This window comes from Harpia harpyja, chromosome 23, assembly GCF_026419915.1.
Source record: "Harpia harpyja isolate bHarHar1 chromosome 23, bHarHar1 primary haplotype, whole genome shotgun sequence".
NCBI lineage: Eukaryota > Metazoa > Chordata > Aves > Accipitriformes > Accipitridae > Harpia > Harpia harpyja.
The window spans coordinates 3,952,721-3,967,844 of record NC_068962.1 but is presented as its reverse complement, the minus strand read 5'-3'; the positions used below and the strand labels follow the sequence as shown (position 1 = coordinate 3,967,844).

General features: G+C 35.9%; 1 protein-coding gene across 8 annotated transcripts in view; it reads right to left on the bottom strand.

Annotated features, from left to right (window-relative positions):
• CDK17 (cyclin dependent kinase 17) overlaps positions 1 to 15,124 on the bottom strand; it is a 95,661-nt gene that overhangs the window by 28,166 nt on the left and 52,371 nt on the right. For all 8 annotated transcript variants that reach the window (XM_052774220.1, XM_052774225.1, XM_052774224.1 and 5 more), the window contains 2 exons: positions 13,725 to 13,889; positions 7,113 to 7,246 (listed from right to left, as the gene is read on the bottom strand). In XM_052774220.1, coding sequence (XP_052630180.1) covers positions 7,113 to 7,246; positions 13,725 to 13,889 — 299 coding nt within the window. The remainder of the gene's footprint in view (positions 1 to 7,112; positions 7,247 to 13,724; positions 13,890 to 15,124) is intronic.

Below are 15,124 nucleotides of genomic sequence, written 5' to 3'. Positions count from 1 at the left end.
AACATAGTTTGTCAGATTTGATGTTGAAATGCTAGGAAAAGACAAGGAGCCAAGTGCAATCAGTGAAATATTGATATTATTAAGAATTCTAAGGTTTAATCTCTGTTTTGGGACTAGGAGTCACATTTTCCCAGCACGTCTGCTATCATCAATCAACAAACCAAGGACTTCACTGCCAGCAGGTTCAAGAAAGTTATTGCCAGTATTTACAGTAGCTATGGCCACTCAAATAAAAATATATAATTTTTTTAAAAGCACAGATAGCAGAATTGCAAGCAGATAGCTTTGCTTTTATTTAATTTATCACAATGAAAAACTTATGAAAAGAAATTTCTAAGTATCTTTTCAGTAATGTTTGTAACAATTAGTATTTTTGAACCCACAAAATTAGAATTATAGGTCAATAGGATTTTTTCACGTAAGCCATCAAAAACATGAATTCTGAACAATTTCTTCTTCAAAATACTTTTAACAAGAATTTCATGGATATGCTGCTTAGACTACCGACTAGCTGAATAAAAATTGCTCTTTCATTCTTTTTTCAGAACACAGGCAGTTTTTTTATTTACTTCATATATCCCAGAAGTTTTAAGGTGAAAGGCTGAAACTTTTTCAGCACAAATACAGTATTCAGAAACTGCATTCCAAGGGCTTCTATTCACAACCAATGAAACCAAAACAAAACAAATACATGTGACACAAAACCAGTTTTGAAAAATCTGAGAAAGGAGAAATGAAACTCAAATGTGAGTTATTATTTTCTTTTCATCAAGTGTATAAATACACAGGAAATTTGTGACAGATTATGCCAGAAATACTTCAAAATTCTTCTTGCGTGTTTTTTTTGTTTTGTTATTATTTTACTGCATCTCAGAGAGCTTGTAAAGAAGTGAACTTAGAGACTATAAAGAAGAATAAGAAAAAAATATAATAACCATAAAAAGATCGTGTCTGATTTTGTTTGTCTGGCTAAATTATCACCTAACAAGATACCACTCTGTGGCATTAGTTTCAACATAAACCCTGCTGAAATCCAGGGTCTGATGGCTGTTTGACTCAGTGGTAGGTGCTGGGCAGTAACAGATGCTAATAAAGCAAGCTCTGCCTCATTTACTACTACACCTTCCTAATTTTTAAACAGAGGTTTCTGTATGTTTTCATCAGTTTCTGTAACAAAGTAGTAGGAGAAAGTGCCCAAAAGAAAAAGGTAGCAAAAGTTTATCAGCTGACAAGAAGAATGGGGTGGAGGGGAAGGGAACTGGAAAAAACACCATGAGAAACAAAACAGAACGTATCACTGCAAAAATGCAAACTTGGACCCTTAACACAGTTCTGTGTAATGTTAATTACTAACACGAACCATTCACGCCAACACAAAGCTGCAAGTACCAAAGGGAAAGTCCCATGAAGAAACTGGTTAATTAAAAATAAACCAACTTCTTGAATATGGAAACTGGAAATCTGACCTTCCTGGACAGGATAACAAGGCTGGAGTGCAGGGTATGAAACTGCACCCAGGCACTGACTTCTCATCTGCTGCATTCCAGTGATTACTAGAGATGTGTTTTGTAGGTGGCTGAACACATCCAATATGATAGCAGACTACTCTTAAATGGAACTTAAAAGGCAAGCCAAGTTATGAAAAAGCAAAACCAAAAAAGCAGATATTCCATCCTTATAGAAAGGGTACTGCCTAGTGCAGTAACTTTTCTACGGGAAGTAGCATTTGCAAGTGGAATGCAAGAACTTTAGCATCAGGATTACAAAGGTTCCCAACAGAAGGGCGAAAAAGCATCAATTGCTGATAACAGACAGTTACCCCTAGAAAATCTAGTAAAAGGCAGGTTAAAGAAGTCTGTCTGTTACCCAAGCTGAAATTATTTTTCTTGTTGCAATGTCAGTTTTCTTCTGCAGAGGAAATGAAAGTCTGCTAATCAAATAGATAAAAAGGAGGTCCATCAGTTTCATCAGAACCATACTAGTAATTTAGAACATGCACTTGTGTTTTTAGAAGAGGGATTTCGAAAACGTCAAGCTTCATGTGAACTTGAAAGCAGGAGTTTACAAAAATAAGACGACGCTGTGTAGTAATGCCTGCTGGGGATCCACGGGAGCCTCTCGAGTGGCAAGAGACGTGGGGCTGAATGCTCAGGCTGTCTTTGATATAGTGCTTCCTGCTTCCAAAACTAATGACAGGACGAAATACTGTAGTGCCCGTGACCAAAAGCCTGGGTCAGTACTGCCATCCAGCCTGCTGTTCCAGAATTTAAACAATTGAACGGAGCCAAGAGTGCCCTATTTGCACATGTGAATGCAGACCTACGAACCACAGTGCAATCTGAAGCCTACAAACAGAAAATCCTAGCACTACGTCAGCTGAAAAACATCAGTGAATTCTGTGTGTTTTTCTCTGGAGAAGCTACGTTTGCCCAGCTGGACCAAGAGTAGATCAAGTTACTCAGGCTGCGTCAAGACCCTTGAGCCAGTCACACCCCTGGTAAGGGGTAGAGCTCACCAAAAACTTACTTCTCATCGATGTTCTTTCTTTCGGAAGGTGACCAGTACAACGCATGCACGACTACAGGATAACTTCATAGCCTTTGTATTTCTGTCTGTTCAGCTAAAAGCACTAACCCTGCAGCTAATCCTCCCAGGAGAGAATTACACCCTATAGCAGTGTGGTAGGAGCAGCCTGATCTGGAACACGCTCCTGTCACTAATGTGACAGTCGGACGGATAAGAACTGTTTCTCAGGATAAAATATCTGGGAAACAGGCTGGTGAACAGTGGGTTATGGCCCTCCGCCAGTTCGCATGCGAAGATAACTGACAGACCTTGGACTTCTGGGAAAGGGAAACAGATGTTTCAATTTGCACAGACTGTATCGCCCTATTTTTTATCCACCACAGTTAATAATGAAGCATTCACTATCCAGTGCAGGGGCACAGGGCCCCCAGTGAACACTTACGGTTTGAAACACGCATTTATATTAATGCGTTACTGCCCATGTCTTCTTTGCCAGCACATCAAAGTGAAAATGCTTTAAGCTGTAACTCCACGATCTGGAGAAGTGTTTCTGATTACATGATGAAAGCACCTACACTTAAAATACAGACATGCATGTATTCATTCTTAGGCTGTATTGCTTCTGCTGCTTGAAAAAAATGATTCCATACATCTGTTTTGATAAACAGTTTTACTGATTTACTAAGTAATCATTAATATTAGCATGAGATTAGTAGACATTTTAATTAAAACCTAACAGCTGTTTGAAGCCAAATTCCTCACACAATAGATGCTTGCATCTACTGACAGCATGGTTCCCGAATGAGGGGAAGGAATGAGAAATAAAAATTTAAAAAAGCAACTGCTTTATGGACCATTTGTAGCCTGCGGATTACAGGCAAAATAAACTTTATCTAGGCAACACAATGAGATTCTGGTATGTTCTCTTTGTTTTCTAAGCACATGATAACAATGAACAATCATTTAAAAAAAATAACTCTAGTCCCACAACCGCAGTGTTGTCGAATTCAGAAGTAAATGCATATCACCTCCCTGTCTGCAACAGTCATGCTGGCCTGAGTTTTATGTCATTTGGGGGGGATGACAGATTGAAAGCTGGTATCTCCATGGCTACTACTGAGGATGCAAAGTTTTCACCCCAGCAGATTTTTCATTGTGGAGCAGGATTCTTTCTCATTGAAGTATCACTGCTTCATACCTAAAATGCTTCATATTTAGGTTACACTGCAGTGTGATGATTTCCTATCTAAACCAGGCCAACTTAAGGTTATGAAATTTTAGCTTTCTACTTCTATGGAGATTTTGCTACAACAAACACATTTTCTAGTTGCATCTCCGTTGTCTGTTTTGCACTTGTCTATTTTACAGGATATCTCTGTATAAAAAAATTTTAGAAAGATTAGGTTTTCTTTCCCAACAAAATCTTTCATAGACTCTGGACAAGAGAATCTGTCTGCTCTTCGACAACATTACGATTTTATTTGTAGCTCTGAATTATTTAACAATTACAGAGAAAGCAGCTTTATTATGCGTTTCACTGCAGTGGGGATGGACACCAAGAATCAAAATGTATATTCTAATGTACAAAACATCCCAGGAATACTAATACTCAGTATTGGTAATTAGCACTTTGATTACAGTATGCAAGTTTTTAGCAAGCATTTAAAAAAAAAATTGGGTTTTTTTTGATGGGCTGCTAATTTTCAGAGGAAGTTCAAGCTGAGCATGAAAAGTTTGATACACAAAGTTCTTAGAAGTAAAAAGGACTGCTCCAAGGTTTCAGCTTTACCCTATTAGTTACCTTCAAAACAAATCAGGACTTCTGTCAATTCAGCAGAGAGAAACAAACATATATAACCAAGAAATTATGTACAAAAATACCACATATACCGTGAATATTGGCCAACCTAAACACAAAAAAGGATACAGTCATAATGTGACAGGTACATTCACCTTAATGCAGAAGAACGAGGAATATTGCTTTATTGAGTTTATCCAACTTAGTATATTTAATCAAATACATTCTACAATGGATTTCAAGTACGACTAATGACTTCAGCAGACTACAGCAAAAATATAATATCACACATGTACTAATTTACTCTAACCTGTATGTATAGCACAGAGCTGTAACTCATCCTAAGCAACTATAAAGGCAATATGGCCTCAGGCTACCCAATGTCTAGAGATGACAGATGCCCACAAACCAGCAAAACAAAACTGAAATAATAGAAACTTACATCACAAGAAAGATTGTTTCTTTCTCTTTACATAATCAAATTACTACTATTGAACCAGCCAGCTCCATGGCACAAATTACCCAAGGCATGAAGGCAAGATTTGGTACAAGAGGAAACCTTTATTTGGTTCCCTCAAAGGCCGAGGAAGCAAGTGATCCCATTCCACGAACAGTAAAACCTGGTTTTCTATGGATGTACGTCTTGAGACTCAACTCGTATGTGGATACTGTGGTGTTTAATAAAGGTTCCATCTTTCCTACCAGTGGATGCATTAGCAATCTCTCCCGATGCAGAGTTTTTTTCACAGAAATTAATACAATATTAGCATCTGAGATTTCTATCCATCTGTCAAAACTGACAGAAAATGACCCATGGGAAAAATAGGAGGAGGGAAGGACTGGCAGATGATGTAATCACTTAAGGCTTTTTCGCTTAGGAAACAAGAAAGTTGACTGAAAAGATTATGATTAGAAAGGTATTTTAACGAAAGCTACGAAGATTGTAACAGTTTTTTTCCTGTGGAATGCACAAACAGGTAAAACCCCCACCTACTCTGCTACAAAGCCCTTCTAAAAAGTAAAATTAAGTCAACCAAAAACATCACTCAATGACAGCATTCTTAAAATTCAGAAGTGAGAATGTTTGCAGACATTAGCTTGAAACCTTATTGGAAAAGTCACCATATCAATACTGAAGTGATTTGGGGAAAACATTACAGTTCTCACAGAATGTACATGAGTAGTTGCCAAAAATTAGTGCTCTCATTGACTGAGCCAGTTAATGAAGAAATAATGTTAATTTCAACAATCAGAAACAAGCATTTGGAATTTGGAGAAAAATGAGAAAATTAGCATTGGATAAACAAAACTTACATAAAAGCTTCTGAAAGCCTCTTAAACAGTAATACTAGAATTATTTCACAATTAAAGAGGCCAATGGAAAGATGCTTTTATTTGACACCTTCTGAAAAATTACACAGGAATTTCCTTAACTTTAATGACGATTCCCGAGTTCTTTTGCAATTTCTTTCAGAGCATCTTGAATTCTAATCTAAAAGAGAATCCTTTAATGGTTCTTAGCCCTCTCTGGAAGACGACACATTTCCATTTCAGTTTGTTAATTTCATTATGTATCATTAATTTCCGTATTTCTTTCCTGTTCTAAATGTGCATTTCAAAATGCAGAGGAAACAGACAATGAACAAAAAGTAAACAATCCTTTCAAATAATTTCCTTGATTATTAGTTTCTCCAGCATACATTCTCATGTGCAAGTTTTCACAATTACTTTTTTTTCCTTAATTTAAGCATCCTGCATAAATCAATAGACCCACGTTAGTTCTCCCAAGTAAATGGTTTAACAGTCTTTAGATCAAACCTGAGATTAACATACAAATTCAGGAATCTGAAGACAAAATCTCCCAGGTGCAAGAAACGATATAAATAATTAATACAGCTAATTCACAAGTTCTTGGAATCATATCAGCATTACATGCTTGGAGTCTTGGAATTCCAAGCATAACAGAACGCCTCACAAATAAAAAATTTTTGGCACGTACACTCTACTGTAACTTATCCAGATCTGTTTCCCCAATCCTGCATTTGAGATCAGGCTTTGAACTAAGATTTAAAATCTTACAAACTATGCACATTGGTATGTATGCTATAAAGCAGCAACTAAAAAATTTTACATGCTTCGGTAACAAAGGCATCATTATAACTGTAACTTTTATACACTCAAGAAACAGGGAAGTGTTCTGTTTTTCTTCGCCAAGGGAAATGACAACAAAGCAAGCACAAGGGTGGCTAGTATTCATAATGAGACTCATAAATAAAGGAAATTATGTGCACAGTTATTCATAAGGTACTTTTCCTCCTTTTGTTTACCATCCTGTAAAGTTCCGTTCATTAAAAAACAGGAAGAGAGGGAAAGGCTGAAGCAGTCAGGACCATTGCTGCTGTAGCATTAGTTTTACAAAGATTAGAAAACAGTTTTAAGTAAAAAATGTCTAAACAGTGTATCTTCTTGAACATACTCAGTGAATTGCACAGAATGTGACAAAAAGATAATCAAATGCTACTTAACAGATTCTTCCCCAAAATCAAAGTTTCAAAACATATTTAGATTTTCAAAATCAAAAGCTCATAAACAATGCAAGATAACCATCTGATTTCTGCGTGACGAATGAAAACAGAAATTTAAGTGATATTAAAATTATGCTCTCTGCATGAAATGTACGTCAGAACAGTTACAGTTAATCAAGAAGACAACCAGTTACAACAAACAATTAAAGCAACCCCCAACTCTCTTGTCAATTTAAATGATCCTTATATGAAAAGTAAATTACCTCCATTGAGATTCGTCTGTGTATCCGGTTTCTGAGACAAACACCTGTGGGAGACTGAACTTCATCAGACGATGTTCCAGAAGCTTGGTCACTTTCACCATCTGACCCCATTTTCAGATTTTCATGAACAATATCTTAAAAATAACCCAAAGAATTGAAAACAGTCAATCAGTATTCCACCAAACATCTCTCTTGTACAGATGGAAAACAACTGTATCATTACTGTGCATTGGGTTATATGGCAGAGTCAAAGACTCATCACAGTCATGGTAGTCTTGATATACTTCTTATGGCTCAGGAACCACAAAATGAACAAGATTACTTTATAGGACTTCTACACAAACTTTATCGTTATTTTTCTTCTTTGGTTTGCAGCAGAACTCAATTTTCCAAAACAAAAGATAGACAGTCCAATCCCAGTTTTAATTCCTATAAGCCACCTTCCCCTCACAGCTTCAGTTCCCAAACTCCCTCACTACCTCTTCTATTTGCTCTTGGATATAAAACATTACTGAGAATTATTTAACGTTTTCAAATCAGACTACCTGATGTTAGCAACCTAAATGTATCTTCAGAAAGCTTAAAAAAACCTGAGAGGTATAGGTATTGTTTTCAGAAATGCCAAATATGGACACTTGAGATATAAAAACCACTGGTGGGTATGTGTGGAGGAAGAGGACGTATTCTGACCATCTAAATAGAGGCCTACAACGTACAAGTGGATTCAGCAGAGGACCTGATATTAAGGAGCAATTAAATGAAATCTGTGACGTTATGGAGGAATTTAGGTAACAAACTATGTGATGTTGCAGGATCTTCATGTCAACGGAAACTGGTACTTTTAACACAATCCTCTAGATTCATCCACACAAAAGAGTTTATGTATATACATATACATTACTTGTAAGCACCACAGGATCTTCCAGGCTTTGGAAGACAAACATGGTAATGAATGAAGAGAAGATCAAGGTGGTGTCATTAATAGCATAAACAGCCAAATGACTTGCAAAGGACACACAATGGGAAATTGGTGATACAAGCAATTCTCTAGGAGTAATGCTCCATCATCACCTCTGAAATATCTGAACTCCAAATTACTAGAAAGATTAAATACTTACACATATAAAGGAGGTGCTTCAAAAGACACCAATTTTCCTGCCCTCTCCTGATCCTTGGTATTAAGCATTATCTTGTACAGAGGAACAACTAAAAATCTCAGAACTGTACCCCTAAAAAATGCTAGTATTAGCAAAACACACAGAGCTCAATTCAGCCTTACCACCAACATGCCTAAAAATATTTAACATTTGCACAGCATTACAGCAATAACAAAACCAAAAGAGAAAATGCAAGTTTAATCACTATCAACAAGCAAGAAAGCTGGATTTTCTAGAAAAAAAAAAAACAACCCTTCAGGCCAATGTTTGGTTATCAGCACATCTTCTAAAATGTTTGTCTAGTTTGGCTAACATGGAATCATGTAGACTTCAAAGGATCAAATTCTTCCTCAGTACAAAGAATTTCCTTTTACAGAAAACAGAATGGATATAAAAAGATTAACTCCTAAGTTATTGGCACCATGTTTTTTAACTCAAAGTACTGTAATTAAACACACAAGCATGCATCTCATGCACAAAGCGAATTTTCCAGCAGCAATGAGGATCAAAATTGAGTTTCAATTAAAAATCCTCATTGCATCAGAATTTTCCCTGCAAATCATGCTCAGATTTGGACTGAATAAGAAAAAAATAAGCTGCATTCCTTGCATAATAAGAAGCAATCTTCTGGTTTCCAACAAGATAAATACTCATCAGTCCTTCTAAAGGCATCGTAGTTTGAACCAGAGAAGATTTTCAGAAAGTGGTCCCTAAAGATCAGCCTTACCCTTAACATAAGCAGACAAAATGTGACTCTCTTTTGCCAAGTCTCTAAGAAATCTTTCACTCTCTGTAGTCACTTGATAGCTGTCTTTTTAAAAATATCTAACAAACTGTAGGAAATTATTTTTAGTAATGTAAAAGCATTATTGAAAACACTACTCACAGCAAAGCTGTTGTGCTAGCATTGCTGTATCTGGCAAACAGCACATTCACTGTATCAGTTCTTCAATAAAAATCCTCTTTTAAAATACTTTTCTGAGAGGTCATGTAATCCATTTTAGCAATTAGAGCTCTCAAGATTCTGTTTGTAAAATTAAGTGTAACAGCTACTGACAATTGCTCCCCAATCTATTTATCCTCCTGTTAGTACAAGCCCATTGATTGGGCCCCAAAGTCTATTTTCTTTAGAGAAGCTAGACAAGAGACAGTTATCTGGGCAACCTCACAAAATAAGACTGACGAAGTTAAAGAAGTACTGTATTTTAAGCCATGGAGCAATTACATAATTTCTTTCTAAAAAAAGACTGACACTTACTAAAGTAATCATGTGATTGATACTGTCATACTTTCTATCTTAAAATACAATGTTCGATTCACAAAAGCATATGTATTATGAAATTATTATTAAAAAATGACACTTTGAAATGCAACGCTCAGAACTACAAAGAGCATCCTAGTTGACAAAGATAATTCTTCTACTAAGACGACCACCTATGCAGTAATACACAGCTAAGGACTATTTCAAGAACTAGTAACACAAACCCATACATTTAGGGCAGATAACATAACTGCAGGGAGATTTTGCTCTTTATAAATCAGTAATGTAAAGACAAAGTGGGTCTGTACCACTCAAGTTAAAAACTCAGCATATCAGACTTAAGTAAGATGATGGTCAGTCTATTTTGAATACTGCTGTGATATGATTAATTTTGGTAAGTCTGGATAAGCTACATACCCATAACCAAAAGGCTTTAAGCAGGATACCGGCTGTAGCATCCAAAAATCTATCATTAAGCACATGCCTAAATTTCTGATGGGCTAAATAGCCAACTGCTCCTATCTATAAGGGTTTGCAGATGTTTTAATCATATTCTAAATAGGGATAGTTTTAAGCTTTTTAAAAATATCTTGACTGTGTTATCATCTAATATAAATGTGTCCTTTTATTTTATTCAGTTAAAAAGACATTAGCAGAGCCTTATGTTCATTATTTTAATAGCATAAACCCAGGAATAAGGCATTAGCTTAGTCATTTTAATCATTTTACACAGGTGCATGATGATAATATTTGATTAAGCAATGATGAAAATCATGCAAATATTTCCTTAATTTCACTAAGCTTTTCTATAGGCAAGTTTACCTGCACCAAAGCCAGCTTGCATGGTCTTCAGAGGTTTCAGTTCAGGAATTTACTGAATTGCTTTCACTGAATACGCAAGCTGTTCTCTCACACAGGCGTTTATGTTAATGTACTCTACATATCTAATTAAATATCCAGTATGGCCATGTAATGAAAAGCTGTAGATGACTACAATGTAACGGGAAAACTATGGAAGTACATTTAAAAGAAAAGGCTGTCCTCGTTTCAGCTGGGAGGAATGCACCACAGAAGAAATTCATACAGGGAACCTACAGTGCAGCAAATGAAAACTCCTCCAAGTGAGCTAAAGTAATATCCACTAATTAGTCAGTAGTGAGTCAGACTGCATGATCTTTCCATCTTATTTCAAATGATTACAAAAATAATCACGTGACCTGCGTATTGGAGTCCTTCCAAGGTGCACTTTTCCAAAGCCTACTTTTCTATGAAGTGGTTACAGTTTATGATTAAATTCAGTAATAACAATCCAAATTGAGGAAGGCCACAGTGAAAAATTGCCTTTGCTGTTAACATTACCAAAGTATGAAAGCTGTATGGAAACATCATTCCTTTCAATTTCAGTATTTACGACAAAGAAACAAAACTTCTCCATAACTATATCAACACAACAGGCAAAAGCAGGATAAGCTCTCCCCTGGCTGCGACTGAGGTGCACCAGAAGGATCAGCGTCAGCTGGCTTTGCACATTCCAAGTGCCTCTCCAGTGTCCCCAGTAATATAAATAATGGAACCAGGACAACTAAGTTGGCTCTGCATTCAGCCAGGTCAGGTCCAAAAACGGTTTATTAGCTCTGGCTCCACGATGGACTGCAGCAGTTAAACGTTTCTGGAGGTGCAAGACTTTAGAAGCTATATAGATATACGTGAGCTAAAAAAAACTCAGCTAGACCTTCATTTGCATCAGTGGCATGGCTGATTCACAATTTGGCCTGAGAATGATCTATGTTATTTAAAATCATCATGATAACTGAATACTAAATTAAAAATGACTACAAAATTTTAAACAAAGGCACACTTTTTAGAGATCAGTTCAGAATTTTTGTCTTTACAAAACATTTTACAAAACCTAAAGCTAACAGAGATGTTTCCAAGTAGAAATTCTTTAAAAAATATTTTTGGATTTTACATGTTACCAAAACAGCAGGAACTCATGTTCAGTGCTCAGAAAGCAAACAACCAGAACAGCAGGAACTCATGTTCAGTGCTCAGAAAGCAAACAAAACTCCAAAACCCTCCCAGGCTTCTCAACCAATTTTTATATTGATAATCTCATTCAAAAGCAAGCAGCATGAAGATGTACCTGTGGCAGGTCTTGTTTTAATCTGTTTTTTAACCAAATAACCATCCTTTAACTGCCATGATTTTGTGATATTTCAAGGATATCTCTCAGATAGCATTTTTCCACCATTAGAATAGAGGGAAAAGTGGAAAGAAAAAAGAGGATGAATGAAGAAAGCAAAGAAAAAAAAGTCTCATTAGTATAGCATATTTGACCGTTTCATTTCTGATGTCATCCCAACAGAGAAAACCTCAGCATCCTGCTGAGTAATAACCATTCTCATATGGCAGGAACAAAAGCAGGAAAGATGTGAAGAAGGAGCAGAAAGAACATTAGTAATTATGCTTGTATATGCTTGTACTTGCGTTATCTACCACTAGATAACATGTAAAAGTAGCTTAAATTTGCATCAAATGAGTGGGGGGAAAAAAAAAAATCATTAATGGCATCATTGCATCCAAAGCAAAAAGTGATGTTTAATATATACATACGTACACTCAGTAAATCTATTCCATACTACTTCAACAAAATTACAAATTCTACAGGAACCTGTAGCTATTTAAAACATGTTATTACAGCACTTCCTACAGACTAACATATTAAAATTGTGAGTGCTATTTAAACACCTGATCACCTATAAAACTTGATCTCCTGAGAAAAATAAAACTGATGGCATTCCTCTGCAATACTTAATATGTAAGTATTTTTTTCAGGTGAAAAATAAAGCTTTGACAAAACTGAAAAATCATTAAAAGAAACCAAAAACTGTCTATGAATTTTCCTTTTGCAAGGCTGATTCGAAGTTCATAGTGAAATTTTGAAGAGGATTAAGTTATTGGTAGATTTACATTTAAAAATGCTATAGAATGTTTTTAAAGGCAACACACAAGAACAAGAGTGCAGAAGTATGCAACTCTGCTGTTCCTGTACACAGTTTGTATACATCTGATTTGACAAGTAATCCATCCAAGACTAAATCCTAACCAGAGATTTCTTTAAGTATACAATTGTTTGTTTGGTTGGGTTTTTTTAAGCTTTGTCTTCCTGTTAGATCCTTGGCAACTTAAGCAAAGCTTGGCTAGGCAAAGAAGAAAAAAAATAAAGTGTGTAGGACTTGAGTGAAATCAGGAATTGATATGGTAGTCAAACTGTACACACTAAAACCTGTTTTCTTCTGTGGTAACAACAGCTGCAAAAGTCCATTCAAGAGGACAGAATTCTTTTTTCAGTTTGAATGGTAGCATAAACAGTAAAAAGGCAAGGTTTTGAACATAATGAGTAATATTACAGCAGAGAAGGATATAAGTGGTTTGGCTACTATCTTGAAGACTCATAGTTTAATCTTGAAGATCAGTTTATCACACACTTCTAAAGGAGGGCAGAAGATTGAAAAACTCATAAAATTCTAATTAAATCATGACTTGCTCTCATTTTCTAGTATCAATTAATTAAGCACAATTTAAAATAACATAAAAGCAGGGTAAAACATTAATGGTGACTGGAGGCAGCAACATGACAAATTACTTGAAGGAGAAGAAAAAAAAATTTGTAACTTATTTGCCCCACAGAACCACAAATATAGCTCGGGACCACAACAAAAAGATAATTATAGTTGAGTCACCTTCATTTATCACTGAAAAAAACAATTTTTTTTTTCTTATAATAATGAGAAGTCTAAATAATATACCAGTTCTTTTAAAATTCCACATGTAGGATGACTATTCTCTGTTTTTATCATATTCAATTCATTGTATTTCTCACAAATGCTTAACTGAGACAGACACACAGGTTTCTTGCAATGTATTAAGAAAGAATATTTTGTAACTTTTGTAACTTTGCAACTTGTCAAAAATTCATGGGTGACCGCATGTTCTTGTAATTGCTTTCTTCCTGAAAACCTTAAGAGACATTCAGTACCTTAAAAACAAGTTTCTCCAACAACTTCCGAAAAAGATTACCGCATTCCCAGAGATTTATTAAAGCATTAGAATAACCATATCTCTTGCTAAGAATCAATACAGACATTATTCTTCACAGAAAAAGGAACTTAAACAAACAAGGCAGTAAATTACCTAATCTGCTCCCATTTCTGGGCATTGCCATGAAAGAGCCGAGGCTTCCCCCTATGACGCTGTGTGGTCTCCGTAAAGGGGGCTTCTTGAAGGATCCTGTGTACTGGTGGAGAAATGAGTGCATGCTGTGAGACGTTGGAGGCCTGCCATTCTTCACAATTGGCTCTACAATTCACAAGGATCGAAATATTCATTCCCACAAGCAAGTAGGAGTGTCAGGAACATGCCAGAAGGAAAAAAAAAAAAAGAAAAAGAAAAAACCAGTTACTAGACAGGAAATCACCACTCTGGTAAGATTCGCTTTCATACTAACAGTAGACCATCATACTACTGCCATTTGTCTATCAGCAAATTAATACAAAACATGGTATTTACTCTTACCCAAATTTCGTTTGACTAAATTCTGTCACTCTGCTGCTGGATCAGTAAATGACCTGAATATACAGTCTAAAAATGTGAATAAAACCCGAACATAGCTTTTAATATCAGTATAATTATTTTATTCTGAATTAATGATTTGTCTTATTGCACAACGTTTCATCTTTACCATAATTTAAACAGACCAGCTGGTAGATCAACTCACATGATGAGCAAATTCAACCACAAGCCTTTGGGAATATTCTCCCTCTCAAAATTCTTGAGGGTCACTAGTAGCAAGTGGAAGTCCTTACAAGGAAACATACCCGTCTACACCCACCAGAGCTGTCATGCCATAATTAAAAGTTATTAACTTAAAGGATATCAGAATAATTAAGTATTCAATGAGTTATTCTGGCTTTCTATTGGACTGTGTCTCAAACAGTTCACTGTACTTAGACTTAAACCCAGGATTGTAAGATTTTTTTTTTTAAATTATTATTATTGATAAACACTTTCTAAAAAAGATGAAACATTAAAAATTTTAAAATCTTATATACAAATGTGCACAGAAATTGAGTGTTAGTGTTCTCTCAGCAACCTGACTCTGCACACATGGACTAGCACTCAAGGATTGCCATGGTACGAGCAGCAGTCTAACTCTAAAAACACAGAGGATTTTTTACCCCCAACAAGAAGCAGAATAGATGTCAGCTTGTATTGACTGTCACAAAACTGGACTTCTCAGAACCACTGATGAAGTCATTCATACAAGAAATTAAAGAAGAAATACTCTTGCTACAGAAAAAGTACCCAGAGGTCAGAGCTACCCGGCAGCTACGTACAAGCACTGTCCCTGTACTAGGAGAAAGACCAGAGGATGTGCCAGAACACTTCAGATTCAATTAATTTTATTTTTCCATCATTTGATTCTTACTACCGTTACAGATACGTGTTGTTTGGTATTATTTGGAAGACAGAAAAGGCAGCAACCACACATTGAGCAACTGCAGCGCGAGCGCTACTGAACCCAGTGGCACCTC